General features: G+C 39.7%; 1 protein-coding gene across 1 annotated transcript in view; it reads right to left on the bottom strand.

The window, feature by feature from the left end:
* Positions 1 to 24938, bottom strand: part of LRP5 (LDL receptor related protein 5) — a 134046-nt gene that overhangs the window by 65801 nt on the left and 43307 nt on the right. Inside the window, exons 3-5 of the mRNA XM_058156563.1 lie at positions 8122 to 8319; positions 6033 to 6229; positions 3492 to 3623 (exon numbers count right to left, since the gene is read on the bottom strand). Of these exons, the coding sequence (XP_058012546.1) occupies positions 3492 to 3623; positions 6033 to 6229; positions 8122 to 8319 (527 nt within the window). The remainder of the gene's footprint in view (positions 1 to 3491; positions 3624 to 6032; positions 6230 to 8121; positions 8320 to 24938) is intronic.

Raw genomic sequence — 24938 nt, forward strand, 5'->3', positions numbered from 1 at the left:
ACCCAAAATTATTTAAGGAACAATTCAGACATTTTCTATAGCATGCAAAGTATTAACCTGAAGAACACAATTCCTGAGGAAATCTCAAAAATGGATATACTAATGCAAGTTAAATTCCTCCTGAGTAATATATTAAAAGTCCTTGGTACCAATGAATTAATTAATAAGACTAAGAGCTAAAGCACATGGATGTTGGCATAAGGTAGAGAACCCACAAAAGATGCAGAGCTTGGGAAAGAAATAATCCATAAAAGTGAACCAAAAAGCTACATATTCTTATGCAAAACCAGACTTCCTGTTCCCATCCCACTTTCTACCCTTTTGATAAAAAGAGCTGAAAAAATGTCTAACTCAACAATAGAAAGGTGCAAATACCACATAAACAGTCACTCATTTCTGTGCCCTTAGCCAAAGTACTAAATGCCCACTGGGGCTATTTCCCATTGCCAGAAACACAAGGTCAATATGAGTCTTCTGAAAGGCTTGTTCTGAGCATTCATCAAGGGTTTCTAAAGCTGTGAAAAGAGGGGCTTTTTTTAAAGGGGAGGGGAAAAAATCTGCTCTTTCAATACCTTAAGAAGCACATCAATAACACAATTGCAGCAGACAGAAAAAGGGGGGTGGGTGGACGGGACTGGCATTGCTTTCTTCCAGATACAAATTCAATTTCCAGCATTGTCCACATACAAATGAAACAAGAGCAACAAGTGGTGGAGAAGAGGCCAAAAAAAAAAGGGGGGGGGCGAAATGTGGTGGGCAAAGGCCACCATCATTTGCTACCCAAAGATCTCTAGAATTAAGCACATCTATACGATTCATTGTTATTACCGTATTTTTCAGTTATAAGACGCACCTTTTTACCCTCAAAAAGAGGGTGAACATCTGGGTGTGTCTTATACGCCAAATGTAGCCCCCCCCCACCTGTCCCCCCCCCTTCAGAGGTTGTCGGCCTAAAATCCCCACTGCTGCGTTTTCCTGAGGACATGCGGCTGTGCGAATTGCATCCAGGAGGAAAACATGATGCATGGAGGCGATGCTCTTGTGAAGCGGGCATTTCTGCAGGAGAGGTGTAAGGCTAGGTGGCTCACCGCCTGGCCTGTCTCTTTTCCAGATGACCCAGGTTGGGGGCAGTCGGCTTCTGCTCCTGGCCTGGGAGGTGGATCTGGCCAGGAGGAAAGAGAAAGTGAGACTGTGGAAAAGGAGGAGGGCGCGCCGGCTCTGCAAATTGCTTCTGCAAATTGCTTCGGGGAATTGAGGAAAACGCCAGAAAACGCAATGCATGGAGGCAATGCTCTTTTTCCTCCCTGATTGCCCAAAGAAATTCGCAAAGCCGTGTACCCTCCTCTGCCTTTTCTGCAAATTGCTTCGGAGAATTGAGGAAAAAAAACTCCAGAAAATGCCATGCATGGAGGCAACACTCTTTTTCCTCCCTGATTGCCCGAAGCAATTCACAACGCCGGGCGCTCTCCTACTTCTTTTCTGCAGTCTCACTTTCTCTTTCCCCCTAGCCAGATCCACCTCCCAGGCCAGGATATAAAGCCCAATTAGCATGGTTTCAATTTGTGGTTGTTCCAAACACAAAAAGATTACCTTTTGGGAGCAGTTTCACATATCATGGTAAATCATAACTAAATTATAATAACTTTCTATTATAGGCAAACTCTTTACTTCTCTGACATAAACTTGGATTGAACAAGACCTCTCAGGCCAAGCTAAACAAACATACACATATAGGGTCACATGCATGTAATTGCAAGAAAGAATGAGGAGACAGAATAAATGCACAGAAAATTATAAGCCCAGATTTGCATGCATTCGAGAAGGAAGCCAGAGCCATTAAGGCAAGCATGTCCAAAGTCCGGCCCGGGGGACACTTGCGGCCCATGTTCAAATTTTGAGTGGCCCTCAGCCTCTTCACTCCGCCAGCTCAGCCTGTCACTCATCCCCGCCAGCTGGCATTTTTCCCTTCACCGCACAGCGGTTCCCGCAGCTGTCCCCTGCTGCCTCCTGCTCCACAGCCACCCTGCTCTGCAGAGCATCTCAGCCATATTTTTCACCAGAAGATGGCAGTAGATCTGAGTCAGCACTCTTGCCGCATGACCCTTGTGAGCTTGTGTGCCTATTTCTAAAATGGCGACTGTAACTAAAAAAAGGAAAGTTGACAGCGAGGGCCGCCACTTCCAGGACAAGTGGAAATTGGAGTATTTTTTCATTGAAATACGAAACTGCTGTGTCTGCCTAATTTGCCAAAAGACTGTGGCTGTTTTCAAGGAATTCATTATCAAGAGGCACTATCAGATGAAACATGCTAACTACAACAAGCTAACTGGGAACAAAAGCGGCGAAAAATGGAAGGAACTAGAAGCTGCTTTAACAGCATAGCAGCGCTTTTTCACAAGAGCCTGTGAGTCCAATGAAAATGCCACAAGAGTGAGCTACGAGGTGGCAACGCTGATTGCCGAGCACTGCAAACCTTTTACTGAGGGTGAATTTAATTAAAAGACTGCGTGATGATGCAGTCATATATAATGAAGTCGAGATCTCAGTATCACCCTTCACATTAGTGCAGTTAAGTTATTTGTTTAGTCTTTCATAAAATAGTTCATTTGCATTTAATGTTAATGGTTCAAAGAATGTCAGGCTGAATGGTCGGCCCACACACATTTTCACCTCACCAAATCTGGCCCTTCTTGCAAGAAGTTTGGACACCCCTGCATTAAGGTGTATGCTGCTAATTCTCCTTTCCCCAAACATTCCTGCCTCTTCAAATATGATCACGTGATAAACCATGCTCAGTAAACTTGTTCATAACCAAGTCTAACATGTCTTTTTGTGGAGCATTCACTTGTACAATTCTCTAATTCTTGCATTTCTCCCATAAAATATGCAATAAAAAGGCCTAGTTGGAGTCATAAATTAATATTTAAGATAGGTATCTGAAGTGGTTATCCATCCACTGATACATTACAGAAGCAGCCTCTATAAAGCTAAAGAATACCTTCCCAGAAGATACAAGTTCTCTCTTCCCTTGTATACATTAGTATGGGGCTTTGTGCTATAAACTGAACCTGAATTAATTGACATAGACACATCTTCTACAATCTTGAGGGCCTCTGAAGGAAATAAACATTTAATAAATAGGCAAATAATCTATAAAATAAGAAGCATGGAAGGAACTGGTTGGGGGATTCAGGAGAAGAGAAGAAAAAACTAGAGAAAAGTCATCACAGATAGTCCTCGTTTAAGAACTGTTTATTTATTTTATTGATCTATAAAATGTATTGGCCTCCCAAACTACTACCTCAAGGTAACTGAAACTGTTGCATTTTTGAAAGTAATGTAAAAATAATTTTATGCTCAATTCTCACATTTACAACTTTTGTAGATTTGTGAAACAAAGCTGAAAGCTGAAGAAAGATCATAAGGCCTGAATTGTGGGTCTCAATAGGCTTGTTAAAAACCAAGTAGCAATAAGGTACAGATTTCCTCACCTGCTTTGCAGGTTTTTCCATCTTCTTGTAGTTGGACTCCAGTAGGACAGGTACAACTATAAAAGGGTTCCTTTGGGGACAACAGGCACAAATGTGAACAACCACCGTTATTTTCCTCACAGGGTGTATGAACTTGAAAAATAAGAGAAGAAAGGAAATCATGCACTTTTTTTTTTAATTTTCTGGTAACACAGAAAGGAAACCTAGATCCCTAAAGAAGAAAATCACACTTTATGTTTCCTCATAAATTCAGTCAGGCACTAAAAGATAATTGACTACAAGACAAACATATAATGTTGCTCCATACAAGTCATATGGAGTATCAATAAACATAAAACTGTTTATCTGTTAAGTATCAATAAACATAAAACTGTCCTGATTAAAGTACCTTTTCTCACTACAGTACCTCAAACTGCTAGAATACAGTTGGGGATTCAATAGGGTTTAATAGTTTCAGAAGTATAAAAAAAATGTTAAGCGACAACTGGATGCTGCATATTTATTTCTATTTGGACTGTTGTTATAGTTACAGAGCAGTCTGAACCTGAACAATTGTTATTTGTTTCATCAGGAGTTCATACTTTTCTATATATCTCACCCTGCAACAATAGTAACAACTTCTTAGTATTTTCTACATTCAGCTGTGTCCCAGTCAATTATGTTGGCTATATATAGCCTATATATTTTTATTTATTATTTATATTTATTATAGCTAGTGGACTTTGGAAGGCATACAAATCACTTTTCTATCTCACAATCAAACCTAAAAATTTAAGATCTGGGGGTTCTGTTTGTTTTGTTCTTCTCCATCCCAATATGTATAATCTGTTTTGATTATGGCATCGAAAAGAGAGCATGACAATTTAAAGTAGTAAGTGTGTAATCATTCAAAAGCACCAGTGTTAAGATGGTAGCCCTGTATATAATCCACAATCAGTTAATACGGTACAAGCACTAGGAGCAATGGCATCCAAATTCAGTCGAATCAAGAGACAGCATTATCTGAACTATTTCTAGCAGATAGTATTTCCCAGTGTGCCAGGCTTTCCTCACTACTGTCCAGAAATATTGTGACCCAGGGGTGGGACGTGCTCTCAGCTGAGAGATATGTTAGGAATTCCGAGAGCACCGCATAGCCTCATCTGGAACGCAAGGACAAACTCTATCAGGGCACATACCCAATGACATCTACTGAAGCTTTGCACCTGTTTCTCAGCTAAAGCAGCTCTTAAATGTCTCTCTTTACTCCATGAGTATTTACCATACATCTATCCTTTTTCTTAGTATAGCCACAGCTCTTCAGAGCTAAGGCTGAACCTCCTCCGAGATTTTCAATAGTAGACTTAGGCCTCGATGATGCTCTCTTAAATGATATAGTACTCAACTTTAGGATAAAACTACCGTATGTTACATTATGTTATGTTTCTAATATTTAATATGCACAAGACACAATTTCTTTGGAAATCCTCTGGCTAAAGAATTCAATCAAAGCATACTATCCGTTTTTCAATTTTTTCCACACATTTTTCCTGTTGATTAAAAGCTTCATCCATGAGAAATAATGGGGTATCTTTCTCTCTGCCACTCCTCCCTCCAAGTCACTCACAAGAAAGTTATTTTTCTTACTGCAAAGTATCCTTAATATTTTTGTAAAAGTATTACAAAAGACATACTATTAATAAGATACTAATGAAAAAATACATCCTTAAAATCACCAATTTAAAGTATTTAACATACGTGCATGTGCCTGAGAAATTCTGAATTTTAACATTTCTAAACGAAAGCCTGTTTCAATAAGCAGGCAAAAAAGGCATCTCAGCAAAGAATTTGCATTACTATGGCCTGCTTTTTAATCAAATTTGCAATGCGTTATGAATGATATGCACAACCAGTTAATGATGATCTCATTTAAGTTTTGGAAAGTGTTCAACTATTCAGTCTGATACATTGTTCAGAGATCCGTGGCATCCAAGTGGGAATTAGCTTATATTAATGAGAGTAACTTATGGACTCCACAGAATTTGAATCCCAAGTCTCCTTCCTTGGCACTTTTATTCAGTTATTATGGTCTAGCTGGTTGAGCTTCTTTAACGTTACAGCAAAAGCCACATCACTGACAATCATAGAAAATCTGTCTTGCAAACTTCCACTGAAACACTGGCCAGATCAGCCAATGCTCTCAACAGGCAAGACAAATCAGAGCTCAGAGAAGTTACTGCAAGGTGAAAAATCTACAGGATGAAACCCTGAGATTTTCTTTCCTTTGAAACAGTTTGAGATTCTGTTCTGCAATCAACATCTTATGTAAATATGATGGTAACAAACTTTATTAAACAGAAAATCCAATTAAGAACCTAAGCCATGGCATTTAGAACTAAACGTGCTATCACAATCAAATAACAGCCTAGCATACCAGATGCTTGTTAATAATTACAGTAGGGCAGAGGCCTGCATTACACATAAATAATATATTTGTATTTTCTTCTCTGAAGTCATGGGTGTTAGATTTAAAAAAAGAAAAAGAAACAAACAGCAACATACAATATGGCTGTCTTTCAGGGCTCAAAACTTGGATGTCCATTGGTGAATAAAGAGAATTTATTATTTCTCTCTTATTCTCTCCAGCTTTCTTGTTGCAGGCATGAATGGAACGCGTCTGCCAATCCGTCCAGTAGAGAGTGTCCCCAGCCAACGTCAGGGCAAATGGATGAGTGAGACTACCTTCCACCACTTTTTGCCTAGTTTGTAGAAGAAAGAATATTTTCCGAAGTGATTACAAAAACTATTTCACAAATTAATATGAAAAGACAAGATGTCAAAATTTAAATAAAATAACAGTGACTTCCATAAACAGCAGTAATTCAATTTACCGTATATACTCGAGTATAAGCAGAGTTTTTCAGCACGTTTTTTGTGCTGAAAAACGTCCCCTCGGCTCATACTCGAGTATATACGGCTTATACTCGAGTTTTTTGTTTTTTTGTTTTTTTCACATTATACCGGATGGTGCAAACTTGGCGGGCTTTTGCATTAGCGCGGGGAAGCCCTGCCGGTGCAGTGAGAGGGCGGGGCGGGGGAGCCGCCAGCCTTCTCGGCTGAGGGAGGGAGGCTTTCCCTGACCGGTAGCTGCCTCATTTCCCTCCCTCGGCTTATACTCGAGTCCCCAGTTTACCCCAGTTTTTTGGGGTAAAATTGGGGACCTCGGCTTATACTCGGATCGGCTTATATTCGAGTATATACGGTATGTGGAATGGGCCTTGTTCATACCTGACCAAAATGCTTTCTCTTAAATCATTTTTTAAAAAATACCGTGACTGCAAACTGGAACCACAATTACCATAAAACATGTTGCTCTGAAATATTATTTAAATTACTATCTTGTTCTGACTTTTTGGAGATTCATCACACAGGAGTCTGTTTCAGCGATTTTAATCTACCGTTCACAATAGAAAACATGTTATACTGCTATCAAGTCAGTTCAGAGTGGCAATATTTGTAGTGTACATAATTTCTTTAAAGTTTAATTTATTTAGCACTATTAAAACTAAAGGTCATTCAGGCATAAAAATATCATAGTCACATTTTCCATTACTGCTCCAAAATAATTTTAAACATCTATAAGAAGATACCAAAAAAGCTATGGAATTATGTTGTGCACAAAACACAAATATGCATTGCACAATGTCCAACCACTAGTCATGAGTGAAGAGGAGGAGGAGAGAAAAATGAGACTGCTGGAATATTTTATCTTAAATGACAACAATGCACATGAGGAACATTAACATTCTGAAACTAACTTTGTTATTGCTAGAACAACTTTGTCATAGCAGGAGATATGTATGTTCCAACAGTACTTATTTGTATTTCTTGAATCTGGGCTGTAATTTAAGCTTTCAATGACAGCAGTTATGGGGAGTCAAATGAGTTCATTTTTTTATCATTCAAAACATAAAAGCATTTTGACCAAACATGCTAGTTGGATTTTTGTACTACAAATACATTTCTTTATAGGAAAAAGAATCCCTTTCTTTCTTTAAAAGAGAAAACAATATTGAAATAGCATTGAGCAACATTTAGGATGTTTTGTTGTTTACAGAGTATATTGTAGAAAAACATGTATCCCTCTGGTTTTGTTTTTTTTAATTTGCATTTATATCCCGCCCTTCTCTGAAGACTCAGGGCGGCTTACACTATGTCAAGCAATAGTCTTCATCCATTTGTATATTATATACAAAGTCAACTTATTGCCCCCAACAATCTGGGTCCTCATTTTACCTACCTTATAAAGGATGGAAGGCTGAGTCAACCTTGGGCCTGGTGGGGCTTGAACCTGCAGTAATTGCAAGCAGCTGCTGTTAATAACAGACTGTTTTAGCAGTCTGAGCCACTCAAGGACCCAATTAATTGGATTAAAGATACCCAAAATTAAAGTAAAATTTCAGTAATAATACAATATGAATTTTACACAGACTACATCTGTACAATCCAGATTTATTTTATTATTTTTATATGAGTTACTGATACTATCGCTTGATCACAGAAAAATGTAAACAGAAAACAACTAAGCAATATTAAATGTATTTGCAGAGGGTTACATGCATTCATATATGTACACACACACCACCCCTACCTGAAAGAGCCGTCCAGATTTGCTCTGTGAATGAAGCTAAGCTTTGCATCTGCCCAATAAAGCTTTTGTTCACTGAGATCTATTGTGAGTCCATTGGGCCAATAAATGTCAGAATCCACGATTATTTTCCGAAAACTGCTGTCCATTCCAGCACGCTCTATTCTAGGTGTTTCGCCCCAATCTGTCCAATACATGTATCTAGAAATAAAAAAAAATCCAAATACAATTACAATAACAGAATAGAAACTTTCCTGAAATCAAGGAAATTTTGTGAATTTCCTTGAAATCAAGTTTATGTGTCAACAGATATCAAAACATTTTTTTAAAAGCAAAACATAACTTCGTTATTTTTTAAAATTTTTCCACCTTAGTTAACTAACTCTAAAAATAGTCTTTTGTTTCCTGTGCAATTCAATTAATACAAGTCTTTTCATTACTTGCTGAACAAGGACTCTATCTCAACTGGTAGAGCCCCTTGGGCTCTATTATGATCTGTCAGCAAAAACTGTACAGCTACACATACCTTGTACAATTTTTTAGCTACAGTAACTGTCTTCAGCAAATTAAAATAAGAAGTGCCATTAAAATAAAAAAGAATGATTCTACTATTGCATCCTGAATAGAAGTAATTTATCAACTTTTGAATTAATGACCTACACTCAGGTTTTAGCAAGAGTAAAGATGAATAAAATGAACCACAACAATGATAAAAATGGCATATAATAAAATGAATAATAAAATGAAAACATGTGACACATACAGCTAAAAGAGAAATTAAGTAACACAAAGATCAGAAAGGACTAAATCCAGTTAACTGAAACCATGTCTTAAAAGTTAACGTGGTTCTCGTTAATTGGCATCCCACGTTAAGCGGAATGCCAATACCACCCTGTCTTTGTAGTAATGTACTTCTTTTCTTTGGCAATGATAAATCAAGAAGTGCTTCAGAAGTTGGCCTTGGTATTTGGAGAAATAGAAATTGAGGGACATGCACTTTTAAGCTAAACTATTTAAGGCACTGGAGGTTTAAAGGTTAACCGAGTACTCTCAGAAGTTTAGAAAATGACTGGCAACCAAATCATATGAGAAAATTGCTGTTATTGTATTCCTTACTGACTATGAATGCCTGGATATTAATCAGAAAATCAAGGAAACTGAATATTACTTAGATAGCTTCTTGGTGTCAAAGAATAGAGAAATAATGAATAATTATAATGACCCTTTATGACAAGGGTGTCAAAATCAAGGCCCATGGGCTGCATCCAGCCTGCAAGATGCTTAGATCTGGCCCGCAGGGTTGACCTGGAAACAACAAAGAACCGACCTGTGGTGCTTCTGCCAGGAAAAACGGAGCTCGGGAGGGCCACACGCGGCCCTCCCGAGCTCTGTTTCCACTGGCAGAGGGTTGCAGGAGGCCGTTGCAGCTAAAAACTGAGCTTGGGAGCCCATTTTCGCTGGCGGAGCGCTCAGGTCACCACAGGCATCCCGACACGAGTGGCATCGAGCAGACCACACACATACACACTGAGGTCAAACACAACCCTGATGCGGCCCTCAATAAAATCGAGTTTGACACCCTTGCTTTAGGATACATGACCAATAGTACTATGTATTATTTATTAGAGCTGTGTAAATAATTCACAAAGCAGCTTCAACTGCATGGATTTTTTGCCAGAATTCAGTCATTATTCAGAAAGGTCTTCTCAGATTATCTGCGCATGCCCAGAAGATGTTTCCACTAGAACGGCTGAGGAAATCAATAATTTGCATAGATCTATAATGAGTTTTATTCATTTCTTAAGTTTATGACTTCTTTTTTTCTTCAGGCAGCTCCCTACTTGCACTTTCGGGTTTTTTCTTAAAATGCAAAGCTAAACATTAACAAAACTTCAAGAGAATATAAAAATAGGATACAAAACACAAATATGAAAAAGCAAAGAATGAGAGACAGAAAGGACAGGTATAAAGACTTTAAAAATCCATAGCTAATAGCACTATAGCAGTAGTGTTTAGACTTATATACTGCTTCATAGTGCTTTTACAGCCCTCTCCAAGCAGTTTACAGAGTCAGCATATTGCCCCCAATAATCTGGGATTGAAGGCTGAGTCATCCTTGAGCCGGTGAGATTTGAACTGCTAAACTACAGCTAGCAGTCAGCTGAAGTAGCCTGCAGTGCTGCATTCTAACCACTGCACCACCTCGGCTCATATATTTTGGTCAGAAAGATATATGGATATAGATAAAGATATATAGATATACAGATAAAGAAAAAGATATATAGATTCTCTCATAAACAAATATAATCGATTATGAATGGCTTTTGTTGATTAAAAATGGATACAAAACTTGAATAAAACAATATTTAACAAAGAGATTTATCAGGGCTCTGTTTCGTTGTTTTTCTTTTAGCCAATACTATTTCTTTGAATATATTTGATCCAAACAAAAATGTTTTAATTTTCTAATGTTTTGCAACAATAAACCTGTAAAATGAAAGAAAAAATACATTAATTTGTTATGTTGAAAAATACAGAAAATAAACGTACAATATAGTTGATTTCCAAAGGTCGTTGAGCAACTTCAAAAGTATTTGGCCAGAATGAGGAATTAAACTGACAACAGCAAGACCTCTAGCAGCAATGTAATCCCTACCAGTCTATAGAGGAAGATTTTGGTTCATATAATGTAATGTTAATGGTGGGTATTAAAATCTACACATTTGGTTACGATCAGTTTAATGAAAAGAAGGACTAGGGATGACATGATAGTGAGGCAGTATGGAAATGTAGTATGGGAAAAAGTATGGATTATTTAGTTTAGTGCCTATAGCTCAAAATGATATAATCTTAATTTAATAAAGCAGTGCGGAAAAATACCCTAAAACATTAGCAGAAATGTTATGTTGTAAGCTTTTGGAAACTTGCCTCCAGAAGTTATGGGTGTTCCAACAATGGAAGTTTTTAAGAAGAGATTGGACAACCATTTGTCTGAAATGGTATAGATTTCCTGCCTGAGCAGGGGGTTGGACTATAAGACCTCCAAGGTCCCTTCTAATTCTGTTATTCTAATTCTCCAAAATGGATTTAAATAGAATTTTATGCCATAAAGAATTCCAGTGTAACTTCCATTTCCTCTTCCCATATTATTTTATTACTTCTTCTTGGACTTTTTTCACCTTCCTTTCAATGCCTAGTACAAAAGTGTATTACAAAACTAAAGAGAGTTCCCTTAATTTAAACAATGCATATACCATTCTTCAAATACTGCTAAAGAGGTTGATTGCTGAAATTTAATAAAATTAAGAAGAAATGATGAAACCTGATTCAGCTAAAATTTGTAACCAATTCTTCAAAAAATATATACAGCAGAGATGGATTCCCAGTTAAGCCTTTAACCAGATAATGTCCTGAATTTTCTAATAATCCATTTCATATATTCATTTTATTAATATATGTATTTGTAACTATATATAAATTTCTCAATATCAGGGAAGAATGTTATTGCTCGAATGGCTTTAGATTTTAATACTCTGCCAATTCAGCATAATTTGTGGTTATTATGCTATGGATAGTTACTTGAAAAGTATCATAATAATCTTTTAAAGAGGTATACCTACATTCCCAACATGATTTTGCTTGTGGAATATGATATGCCTAATCCTACTTTTTTTATATAAATGAAGAAGAGAGAGGGGTGTCTTTTGCCATGAACTAAATTAAGAAAAAACAAATCTGAAGTTTGAAACAAAAATAAGATTTTAGAAAACCAAGACCAAATATTTTACTAGAGATAAAGATGTATTAAATTGCAATCTTTCAAAGAGGGTTTTACACTGATGTCGATTACAGAAATTGCTCCTAAATATCTAAATACATACATACAAAGCCCAATTGGGCTTATTATCAGGGGATGTCTTATTTTGGGTACACATGGGAATTATAGTCAAGCATATTATGCACACATGGGAATTGTAGTCAAGCATATTAGGAGAGCCCAGATTGTTTACTTCTGCAGTTGATGTACATTAGATTAAGCAGACAAAAGAATAGCAGGATTAGTATATCTCCTTTCCATAATTCAAGAGCTCTTCAGATAATGTATTAAGTCATTGTGTGGTTTAATTTGGTTCTGACTGTGCAAATCCAACCAATATGGTGTTCAAACTGGAATGTATGGCTAATTCACTGATTGTGGTTGATTAAATTTAAAGTATAATATTAAGAATCCAGACTAAGAGGTAACTTTTTGAGTGGAATATATGGCCATACAAGCTACAAATTTCCTCAACTCCATATCTTTAAGCATAGGTCCAATCATTCCCTATTACTCCATATTTAATAATATTTTAATTATGTATGCCATGTTCAGCTTTATAATTACAGTACTGAAATACGGTATTAACAATTTCTTTGTGCGAACCACTTCTGAAAAACCTTTAAGAAAACTGCAGAGTTTTATCCAGGCAAACTGGATAAAAACTGCAGAGTTTTATGACAATCATAACTGAACAAAAGAAGAAGAAGAAATATTCCAAAAGTCCTAACGTTATCAGAAGTATATAATTTTCAAATAAAATCACTTATAAAATAAGTGCTTCATTTTATTAAATATAATTGATCCATATCTACATGCTGTATACAGAACATGCTCTCTCATATATGTACACAAATTAGTCTCATATATAAATATCATAACTAGATGTAGGCATAGCCAACTCTGAGAAAGAGGAAGATAGAGATGGGATGAGCGAAAGGGGTAGCTGTATAAGGAAAAAGAAGGAAGAGTACCGTATATACCGAGTATAAGCAGAGTTTTCAGCACGCTTTTTGTGCTGAAAACGCCCCTCGGCTTATACTCGGATCGGCTTATATTCGAGTATATACGGCTTATACTCGAGGTTTTTTTTTTTTCACATTATACCAGATGGTGCAAACTTGGCGGGCTTTTGCATTAGCGCGGGGAAGCCCTGCCGGTGCAGTGAGAGGGCGGGGCGGGGGAGCCGCCAGCCTTCTCGGCTGAGGGAGGGAGGCTTTTCCTGACCGGTAGCTGCCTCATTTCCCTCCCTCGGCTTATACTCGAGTCCCCAGTTTACCCCAGTTTTTTGGGGTAAAATTGGGGACCTCGGCTTATACTCGGATCGGCTTATATTCGAGTATATACGGTAAATTAAATTGGAGGGAGGGATTCTTTTTAGGCATTACAAGAGGATTCCAATTACCTTCCCACATAGCAGCTAATCTTCAAAATAATCTACAAAGGCCTCCACACTTCACAGCAATATTTGCAGCCATTTGCACCTCAGTTCATTGCTTTGTTTTCATCAGATTCTTATATTCTTATCAACAACTGTAGTTTCCACTCCCCTCCTTCTATTATTTGGAGAAAAACTGGGGGAGGGAGAGAATGGAAAGAGAAAAAGCCTTCTTCAGCACTGTTTTTATTCTCTTTCAGGCCAGAATTCACAAAAACATGTTAAAACAACCAGTTCCTTAGAACTGCCTAGATTTTAAAAAGAATACTCAACAATTGCTATAAAGTTGTGGCCAAACTAGCCTAAAATGCCATCAGTTTTTAAAAATATAGAATAGGATTTTAGATAAACATACTGAAGTATTCATAGTTAAGATGAAACTTTGCCAAGGAAAACAAACAAACTATAATACAAAATAACCTATACAAACTCTGCAACTGCTATAATTCAAGTTTTCCAGGCAAATTGAAAGATTCCAAATGAAAACAGTATTGTTTTATAATGGAAATATAATTACAAGGAACACACTGAGAGATAATGCTAGCAAATGCTTAAGAAACTGTTGTATTCTCAGAACAACAATGAGGAGGCGATGCAGGGTAACAATTAACAACCATTTATTAACTGACAGAAACCTTCAACCGTGACTCGCTTCCGATACTTGGATAACGAGTTAACAAGCAACAACAACAGCGCTGACAGCTCTTTTATATAGGAGCTGTCAGCGTCTCAGCCAATCAGCGTGCTACTGTGTCCCGCCAGTTTGCTGCCTTGCCGGCAGACCAATCAGCTGTGCGCCCCATATCACATGGCCGCCGGCTGTCCATAGCACTCCTTCCCTCCTGGATCGCGCAAGCGTAATCGGCCAAGTATGCCGGGCGGTGTCGGCTCCTCCCTGACCTGCGCGGTGCAGCATTTTCAATTTGGGATGGTGGACCTTTCAGCGGAGTTTCTGTAACTGCTGGAGGCGGATCGGCTGCTACTGCAGGAAACTCGCTTACAGCCTGTTGACCCTGACATGGGGGTAAGTCTGTGGCCTCGCTTGTACTGGAAGACCCCTGTGCTAGGAATGTCCTCAACTTCCTCCTCATTGCCTACCATCACAGGTGTCAGTGGGGTAGCTATCTCATTGGGGTTTCTCCCACCGAGGGTAAACGGCGCTCAGATTTGATCAATGTGCCGCCAAATACGCCCATCGTCCAATTGCACACGGTATGAATGAGGCCCAGTTACCTCAACTACCTGACCTGGCAGCCATCGGGGTCCCCACCAAAATTTAGGGCATAAATCCATTCCCTGATTGAATATCCTAGCCCCTCCCATGGAGTCCGGGGTTTCTCTGTCGAGTAGTCAGGATGCAATCGATCAAGAGTAGTTCTCAACCGCCGCCCATCAGTAGCTCGGCCGGCTACGGTTAGTTATTGGGTTAGGTGTTGAGTGCTGTGATAGGAGATACGTGGCAAGTTTTGTATGCCAGTCCCCAGGCCCTAACTTTACCAGGACCTCTTTGGCCGATCGGACGGTTCGTTCAGCCAGGCCATTGCTGGCCGGATGGAAGGGGGCCGACAGCGCATGGCGAATGCCATGCCTCGCGAGGAAGGTCTGGAAGTGTGCTGATGTTAATTGCGGACCGTTGTCTGACACCAACACATCAGGCAGGCCATGAGTAGCGAACACCTTCCTCAATGTCTTTACAACCACCTCAGCAGTGGTCAAGTCAGGGATGCAACCTCGCCCCACTTAGAATATGCATCCACTACCACCATGAATGTATGGCCCTGGAAAGGGCCGGCGAAATCCAAGTGGATACGGGACCAAGGAGCCCTAGGGGTTTCCCATTCCCTAACGGCCGCTGTGGGTGGAGCTGCCATATTCTCTTGGCATCGCTGACAGCTCGCTACCCAGTCTGCAATAGCTTCATCTAACTTTGGCCACCACACGTAGCTGCGGGCCAAAGCTTATCTGGCTATGCCGGGTGACCCTCATGCAACGTGTGCAACACCACCTCCTGTAACTCCTTAGGTATTATGACCCTGGAGCCCCACAACAGGCAGCCTCGCAAGATAGAGATCTCGTGCTGCTTGAGCCCGTAATGTTGAAATTGGCTCTAGCTTTCCTGGGCCAACCCTTTTCACCCAGTCACAGATCTGGCGGAGAGTACTATCCCTGGAGGTGAGCCTAGCCACATCTGCAGCAGTAACAGCTGCCAGCCGGTCATCTATAAGAAGGATGGAGGACGAGGAGCGGGTCCTCAACCTCAACAGGCAGGGGACACCGGCTCAGAGCATCGGCATGACCCATAGCTTTGCCAGCCCGATGAACCAGTCTGTACTTGTAAGCAGCCAGGAAAACAACCCAACGAGTCATTCTGGGAGACAGGATACTGGAGTCTGGCGATCGCTGGCCAGGATGCCCAACAACGGCTTGTGGTCGGTGATCAAGTCAAACGAGCGGCCATACAAATAGTCATGGAAACGCTTCACGCCCGCCACAGCCGCCAAAGCTTCCTTGTCAATGTGACCGTAGTTCCGTTCCGTAGATGAAAGAGTTCTGGAAAATAGGCAATGGGGGCTTCTGAACCATTAGGCAGCCTATGGCTCAAGACAGCCCCACCCCATATGGAGAAGCGCCACAGGCCAATGTGAGTGGTAAGTTGGCGTATTGCACCAATACCTGGGTGGACAACAGTAAGTCCTTAACAGCATGAATGCCCTGGCCTCCTTCTGTCCCCAGGCCCACGGCATATGGGATCTCAGGAGTCGGTGGAGCGGCTCTGCAACGGTAGATTTGAACTGCTAAACTACAGCTAGCAGTCAGTTGAAGTAGCCTGCAGTGCTGCATTCTAACCACTGCACCACCTCGGCTCATATATTTTGGTCAGAAAGATATATGGATATAGATAAAGATATATAGATATACAGATAAAGAAAAGATATATAGATTCTCTCATAAACAAATATAATCGATTATGAATGGCTTTTGTTGATTAAAAGCTTCATCCATGAGAAATAATGAATAATTATAATGACCCTTTATGACAAGGGTGTCAAAATCAAGGCCCATGGGCTGCATCCAGCCTGCAAGATGCTTAGATCTGGCCCGCAGGGTTGACCTGGAAACAACAAAGAACCGACCTGTGGTGCTTCTGCCAGAGGGCCACACGCGGCCCTCCCGAGCTCTGTTTCCACTGGCAGAGGGTTGCAGGAGGCCGTTGCAGCTAAAAACTGAGCTTGGGAGCCCATTTTCGCTGGCGGAGCGCTCAGGTCACCACAGGCATCCCGACACGAGTGGCATCGAGCAGACCACACACATACACACTGAGGTCAAACACAACCCTGATGCGGCCTCAATAAAATCGAGTTTGACACCCTTGCTTTAGGATACATGACCAATAGTACTATGTATTATTTATTAGAGCTGTGTAAATAATTCACAAAGCAGCTTCAACTGCATGGATTTTTGCCAGAATTCAGTCATTGAAGTAGCCTGCAGTGCTGCATTCTAACCACTGCACCACCTCGCTCATATATTTTGGTCAGAAAGATATATAGATTCTCTCATAAACAAATATAATCGATTATGAATGGCTTTTGTTGATTAAAATGGATACAAAACACAAATATGAAAAAGCAAAGAATGAGAGACAGAAAGGACAGGTATAAAGACTTTAAAAATCCATAGCTAATAGCACTATAGCAGTAGTGTTTAGACTTATATACTGCTTCATAGTGCTTTTACAGCCCTCTCCAAGCAGTTTACAGAGTCAGCATATTGCCCCCAATAATCTGGGATTGAAGGCTGAGTCATCCTTGAGCCGGTGAGATTTGAACTGCTAAACTACAGCTAGCAGTCAGCTGAAGTAGCCTGCAGTGCTGCATTCTAACCACTGCACCACCTCGCTCATATATTTTGGTCAGAAAGATATATGGATATAGATAAAGATATATAGATAAAGATATATAGATATACAGATAAAGAAAAGATATATAGATATACAGATAAAGAAAAGATATATAGATATACAGATAAAGAAAAGATATATAGATATACAGATAAAGAAAAGATATATAGATATACAGATAAAGAAAAGATATATAGATATACAGATAAAGAAAAGATATATAGATTCTCTCATAAACAAATATAATCGATTATGAATGGCTTTTGTTGATTAAAATGGATACAAAACACAAATATGAAAAAGCAAAGAATGAGAGACAGAAAGGACAGGTATAAAGACTTTAAAAATCCATAGCTAATAGCACTATAGCAGTAGTGTTTAGACTTATATACTGCTTCATAGTGCTTTTACAGCCCTCTCCAAGCAGTTTACAGAGTCAGCATATTGCCCCCAATAATCTGGGATTGAAGGCTGAGTCATCCTTGAGCCGGTGAGATTTGAACTGCTAAACTACAGCTAGCAGTCAGCTGAAGTAGGCTGCAGTGCTGCATTCTAACCACTCCACCACCTCGCTCATATATTTTGGTCAGAAAGATATATGGATATAGATAAAGATATATAGATTCTCTCATAAACAAATATAATCGATTATGAATGGCTTTTGTTGATTAAAAATGGATACAAAACTTGAATAAAACAATATTTAACAAAGAGATTTATCAGGGCTCTGTTTCGTTGTTTTTCTTTTAGCCAATACTATTTCTTTGAATATATTTGATCCAAACAAAAATGTTTTAATTTTCTAATGTTTTGCAACAATAAACCTGTAAAATGAAAGAAAAATACATTAATTTGTTATGTTGAAAATACATTAATTTGTTATGTTGAAAATACATTAATTTGTTATGTTGAAAATACATTAATTTGTTATGTTGAAAAATACAGAAAATAAACGTACAATATAGTTGATTTCCAAAGGTCGTTGAGCAACTTCAAAAGTATTTGGCCAGAATGAGGAATTAAACTGACAACAGCAAGACCTCTAGCAGCAATGTAATCCCTACCAGTCTATAGAGGAAGATTTTGGTTCATATAATGTAATGTTAATGGTGGGTATTAAAATCTACACATTTGGTTACGATCAGTTTAATGAAAAGAAGGACTAGGGATGACATGATAGTGAGGCAGTATGGAAATGTTGTATGGGAAAAAGTATGGATTATTTAGTTTAGTGCCTATAGCTCAAAATGATATAATCTTAATCTTAATTTAAACAATGCATATACCATTCTTCAAATACTGCTAAAGAGGTTGATTGCTGAAATTTAATAAAATTAAGAAGAAATGATGAAACCTGATTCAGCTAAAATTTGTAACCAATTCTTCAAAAATATATACAGCAGAGATGGATTCCCAGTTAAGCCTTTAACCAGATAATGTCCTGAATTTTCTAATGTTTTGCAACAATAAACCTGTAAAATGAAAGAAAAAATACATTAATTTGTTATGTTGAAAAATACAGCAAATAAACGTACAATATAGTTGATTTCCAAAGGTCGTTGAGCAACTTCAAAAGTATTTGGCCAGAATGAGGAATTAAACTGACAACAGCAAGACCTCTAGCAGCAATGTAATCCCTACCAGTCTATAGAGGAAGATTTTGGTTCATATAATGTAATGTTAATGGTGGGTATTAAAATCTACACATTTGGTTACGATCAGTTTAATGAAAAGAAGGACTAGGGATGACATGATAGTGAGGCAGTATGGAAATGTAGTATGGGAAAAAGTATGGATTATTTAGTTTAGTGCCTATAGCTCAAAATGATATAATCTTAATTTAATAAAATTAAGAAGAAATGATGAAACCTGATTCAGCTAAAATTTGTAACCAATTCTTCAAAAAATATATACAGCAGAGATGGATTCCCAGTTAAGCCTTTAACCAGATAATGTCCTGAATTTTCTAATGTTTTGCAACAATAAACCTGTAAAATGAAAGAAAAATACATTAATTTGTTATGTTGAAAATACATTAATTTGTTATGTTGAAAATACAGAAAATAAACGTACAATATAGTTGATTTCCAAAGGTCGTTGAGCAACTTCAAAAGTATTTGGCCAGAATGAGGAATTAAACTGACAACAGCAAGACCTCTAGCAGCAATGTAATCCCTACCAGTCTATAGAGGAAGATTTTGGTTCATATAATGTAATGTTAATGGTGGGTATTAAAATCTACACATTTGGTTACGATCAGTTTAATGAAAAGAAGGACTAGGGATGACATGATAGTGAGGCAGTATGGAAATGTTGTATGGGAAAAAGTATGGATTATTTAGTTTAGTGCCTATAGCTCAAAATGATATAATCTTAATCTTAATTTAAACAATGCATATACCATTCTTCAAATACTGCTAAAGAGGTTGATTGCTGAAATTTAATAAAATTAAGAAGAAATGATGAAACCTGATTCAGCTAAAATTTGTAACCAATTCTTCAAAAAATATATACAGCAGAGATGGATTCCCAGTTAAGCCTTTAACCAGATAATGTCCTGAATTTTCTAATAATCCATTTCATATATTCATTTTATTAATATATGTATTTGTAACTATATATAAATTTCTCAATATCAGGGAAGAATGTTATTGCTCGAATGGCTTTAGATTTTAATACTCTGCCAATTCAGCATAATTTGTGGTTATTATGCTATGGATAGTTACTTGAAAAGTATCATAATAATCTTTTAAAGAGGTATACCTACATTCCCAACATGATTTTGCTTGTGGAATATGATATGCCTAATCCTACTTTTTTTATATAAATGAAGAAGAGAGAGGGGTGTCTTTTGCCATGAACTAAATTAAGAAAAAACAAATCTGAAGTTTGAAACAAAAATAAGATTTTAGAAAACCAAGACCAAATATTTTACTAGAGATAAAGATGTATTAAATTGCAATCTTTCAAAGAGGGTTTTACACTGATGTCGATTACAGAAATTGCTCCTAAATATCTAAATACATACATACAAAGCCCAATTGGGCTTATTATCAGGGGATGTCTTATTTTGGGTACACATGGGAATTATAGTCAAGCATATTATGCATACATGGGAATTGTAGTCAAGCATATTAGGAGAGCCCAGATTGTTTACTTCTGCAGTTGATGTACATTAGATTAAGCAGACAAAAGAATAGCAGGATTAGTATATCTCCTTTCCATAATTCAAGAGCTCTTCAGATAATGTATTAAGTCATTGTGTGGTTTAATTTGGTTCTGACTGTGCAAATCCAACCAATATGGTGTTCAAACTGGAATGTACGGCTAATTCACTGATTGTGGTTGATTAAATTTAAAGTATAATATTAAGAATCCAGACTAAGAGGTAACTTTTTGAGTGGAATATATGGCCATACAAGCTACAAATTTCCTCAACTCCATATCTTTAAGCATAGGTCCAATCATTCCCTATTACTCCATATTTAATAATATTTTAATTATGTATGCCATGTTCAGCTTTATAATTACAGTACTGAAATAAGGTATTAACAATTTCTTTGTGCGAACCACTTCTGAAAAACCTTGCCAAGAAAACTGCAGAGTTTTATCCAGGCAAACTGGATAAAAACTGCAGAGTTTTATGACAATCATAACTGAACAAAAGAAGAAGAAGAAATATTCCAAAAGTCCTAACGTTATCAGAAGTATATAATTTTCAAATAAAATTACTTATAAAATAAGTGCTTCATTTATTAAATATAATTGATCCATATCTACATGCTGTATACAGAACATGCTCTCTCATATATGTACACAAATTAGTCTCATATATAAATATCATAACTAGATGTAGGCATAGCCAACTCTGAGAAAGAGGAAGATAGAGATGGGATGAGCGAAAGGGGTAGCTGTATAAGGAAAAGAAGGAAAAAAAGAAGTACCGTATATACTCGAGTATAAGCCGAGTTTTTCAGCACGTTTTTTGTGCTGAAAAACGTCCCCTCGGCTTATACTCGAGTATATACCGAGTATATACCGAGTTTTTTTCTTCTTTTTCACATTATACCAGATGGTGCAAACTTGGCGGGCTTTGCATTAGCTGGGAACCCCTGCCGGTGCAGTGAGAGGCGGGGGCGGGGGAGCCGCCAGCCTTCTCGGCTGAGGGAGGGAGGATTTCCCTGACGGTAGCTGCCTCATTTCCTCCTCGCTTATACTGAGTCCCCAGTTTACCCCAGTTTTTGGGGTAAAATTGGGGACCTCGGCTTATACTCGGATCGGCTTATATTCGAGTATATACGGTAAATTAAATTGGAGGAGGATTCTTTTAGGCATTACAAGAGGATTCCAATTACCTTCCCACATAGCAGCTAATCTTCAAAATAATCTACAAAGGCCTCCACACTTCACAGCAATATTTGCAGCCATTTGCACCTCAGTTCATTGCTTTGTTTTCATCAGATTCTTATATTCTTATCAACAACTGTAGTTTCCACTCCCCTCCTTCTATTATTTGGAGAAAAACTGGGGGAGGGGGAGAATGGAAAGAGAAAAAGCCTTCTTCAGCACTGTTTTTATTCTCTTTCAGGCCAGAATTCACAAAAACATGTTAAAACAACCAGTTCCTTAGAACTGCCTAGATTTTAAAAAGAATACTCAACAATTGCTATAAAGTTGTGGCCAAACTAGCCTAAAATGCCATCAGTTTTTAAAAATATAGAATAGGATTTTAGATAAACATACTGAAGTATTCATAGTTAAGATGAAACTTTGCCAAGGAAAACAAACAAACTATAATACAAAATAACCTATACAAACTCTGCAACTGCTATAATTCAAGTTTTCCAGGCAAATTGAAAGATTCCAAATGAAAACAGTATTGTTTTATAATGGAAATATAATTACAAGGAACACACTGAGAGATAATGCTAGCAAATGCTTAAGAAACTGTTGTATTCTCAGAACAACAATGAGGAGGCGATGCAGGGTAACAATTAACAACCATTTATTAACTGACAGAAACCTTCAACCGTGACTCGCTTCCGATACTTGGATAACGAGTTAACAAGCAACAACAACAGCGCTGACAGCTCTTTTATATAGGAGCTGTCAGCGTCTCAGCCAATCAGCGTGCTACTGTGTCCCGCCAGTTTGCTGCCTTGCCGGCAGACCAATCAGCTGTGCGCCCATATCACATGGCCGCCGCCGTCCATAGCACTCCTTCCTCCTGGATCGCGCAAGCGTAATCGCCAAGTATGCCGGGCGGTGTCGGCTCCTCCTGACCTGCGCGGTGCAGCATTTTCAATTTGGGATGGTGGACCTTTCAGCGGAGTTTCTGTAACTGCTGGAGGCGGATCGGCTGCTACTGCAGGAAACTCGCCACAGCCTGTTGACCCTGACATGGGGTAAGTCTGTGGCCTCGCTTGTACTGGAAGACCCCTGTGCTAGGAATGTCCTCAACTTCCTCCTCATTGCCTACCATCACAGGTGTCAGTGGGGTAGCTATCTCATTGGGGTTTCTCCCACCGAGGGTAAACGGCGTTTCCGTATTTGATCAATGTGCCGCCAAATACGCCCATCGTCCAATTGCACACGGTATGAATGAGGCCCAGTTACCTCAACTACCTGACCTGGCAGCCATCGGGGTCCCCACCAAAATTTAGGGCATAAATCCATTCCCTGATTGAATATCCTAGCCCCTCCCATGGAGTCCGGGGTTTCTCTGTCGAGTAGTCAGGATGCAATCGATCAAGAGTAGTTCTCAACCGCCGCCCATCAGTAGCTCGGCCGGCTACGGTTAGTTATTGGGTTAGGTGTTGAGTGCTGTGATAGGAGATACGTGGCAAGTTTTGTATGCCAGTCCCCAGGCCCTAACTTTACCAGGACCTCTTTGGCCGATCGGACGGTTCGTTCAGCCAGGCCATTGCTGGCCGGATGAAACGGGGCTGACAGCGCATGGCGAATGCCATGCCTCGCGAGGAAGGTCTGGAAGTGTGCTGATGTTAATTGCGGACCGTTGTCTGACACCAACACATCAGGCAGGCCATGAGTAGCGAACACCTTCCTCAATGTCTTTACAACCACCTCAGCAGTGGTCGAAGTCATGGATGCAACCTCGACCCACTTAGAATATGCATCCACTACCACCATGAATGTATGGCCCTGGAAAGGGCCGGCGAAATCCAAGTGGATACGGGACCAAGGAGCCCTAGGGGTTTCCCATTCCCTAACGGCCGCTGTGGGTGGAGCTGCCATATTCTCTTGGCATCGCTGACAGCTCGCTACCCAGTCTGCAATAGCTTCATCTAACTTTGGCCACCACACGTAGCTGCGGGCCAAAGCTTATCTGGCTATGCCGGGTGACCTCATGCAACGTGTGCAACACCACCTCCTGTAACTCCTTAGGTATTATGACCCTGGAGCCCCACAACAGGCAGCCTCGCAAGATAGAGATCTCGTGCTGCTTGAGCCCGTAATGTTGAAATTGGCTCTAGCTTCCTGGGCCAACCCTTTTCACCCAGTCACAGATCTGGCGGAGAGTACTATCCCTGGAGGTGAGCCTAGCCACATCTGCAGCAGTAACAGCTGCCAGCCGGTCATCTATAAGAAGGATGGAGGACGAGGAGCGGGTCCTCAACCTCAACAGGCAGGGGACACCGGCTCAGAGCATCGGCATGACCCATAGCTTTGCCAGCCCGATGAACCAGTCTGTACTTGTAAGCAGCCAGGAAAACAACCCAACGAGTCATTCTGGGAGACAGGATACTGGAGTCTGGCGATCGCTGGCCAGGATGCCCAACAACGGCTTGTGGTCGGTGATCAAGTCAAACGAGCGGCCATACAAATAGTCATGGAAACGTTTCACGCCCGCCACAGCCGCCAAAGCTTCCTTGTCAATGTGACCGTAGTTCCGTTCCGTAGATGAAAGAGTTCTGGAAAATAGGCAATGGGGCTTCTGAACCATTAGGCAGCCTATGGCTCAAGACAGCCCCACCCCGTATGGAGAAGCGTCACAGGCCAATGTGAGTGGTAAGTTGGCGTCAGATTGCACCAATACCTGGGTGGACAACAGTAAGTCCTTAACAGCATGAATGCCCTGGCCTCCTTCTGTCCCCAGGCCAACGGCATATGGGATCTCAGGAGTCGGTGGAGCGGCTCTGCAACGGTAGATTTGTGGGGCAAAAATATGTTATAAAAGTTCAGTATGCCCAAAAAAGCTTGTAGCTCCGTTTTATTCTTCGCTGTAGGGGCCTCCTTGATGGCACGCACCTTCGACGGTGATGGTGCAGACCATTGGCCCACCAGGAACCCGAGGAATTGACCTGTCGTACGCCTAGCTTGCATTTGTGCAGTTTAAGCTTTAGTCCCTTCTGCCGGAAACGAGACAATACAATACAAAGGCGGTTAACAAGCTCTGCTGCGGACATGGCTTACACGAATATGTCATCAAAATATGGTATCACTCCCGGCAAGCCATGTAAAAGCCTCTCCATGAGGCTCTGAAAGATGCCGGGGGACGCACACGCCGAATTGGAGCCGACGACACTTGAATGCTCCCTGTGTGTGACGATGGTCTGTGCTTCCGCAGTTGCATCGCCCACCTCCAACTGTTGATATGCTTGAGCCATGTCGAGCTTTGCGAAGATCGAACCACGCCCAAGGAA

This window comes from Ahaetulla prasina, chromosome 1 (genome assembly GCF_028640845.1).
Source record: "Ahaetulla prasina isolate Xishuangbanna chromosome 1, ASM2864084v1, whole genome shotgun sequence".
NCBI classification, from domain to species: Eukaryota; Metazoa; Chordata; class Lepidosauria; order Squamata; family Colubridae; genus Ahaetulla; species Ahaetulla prasina.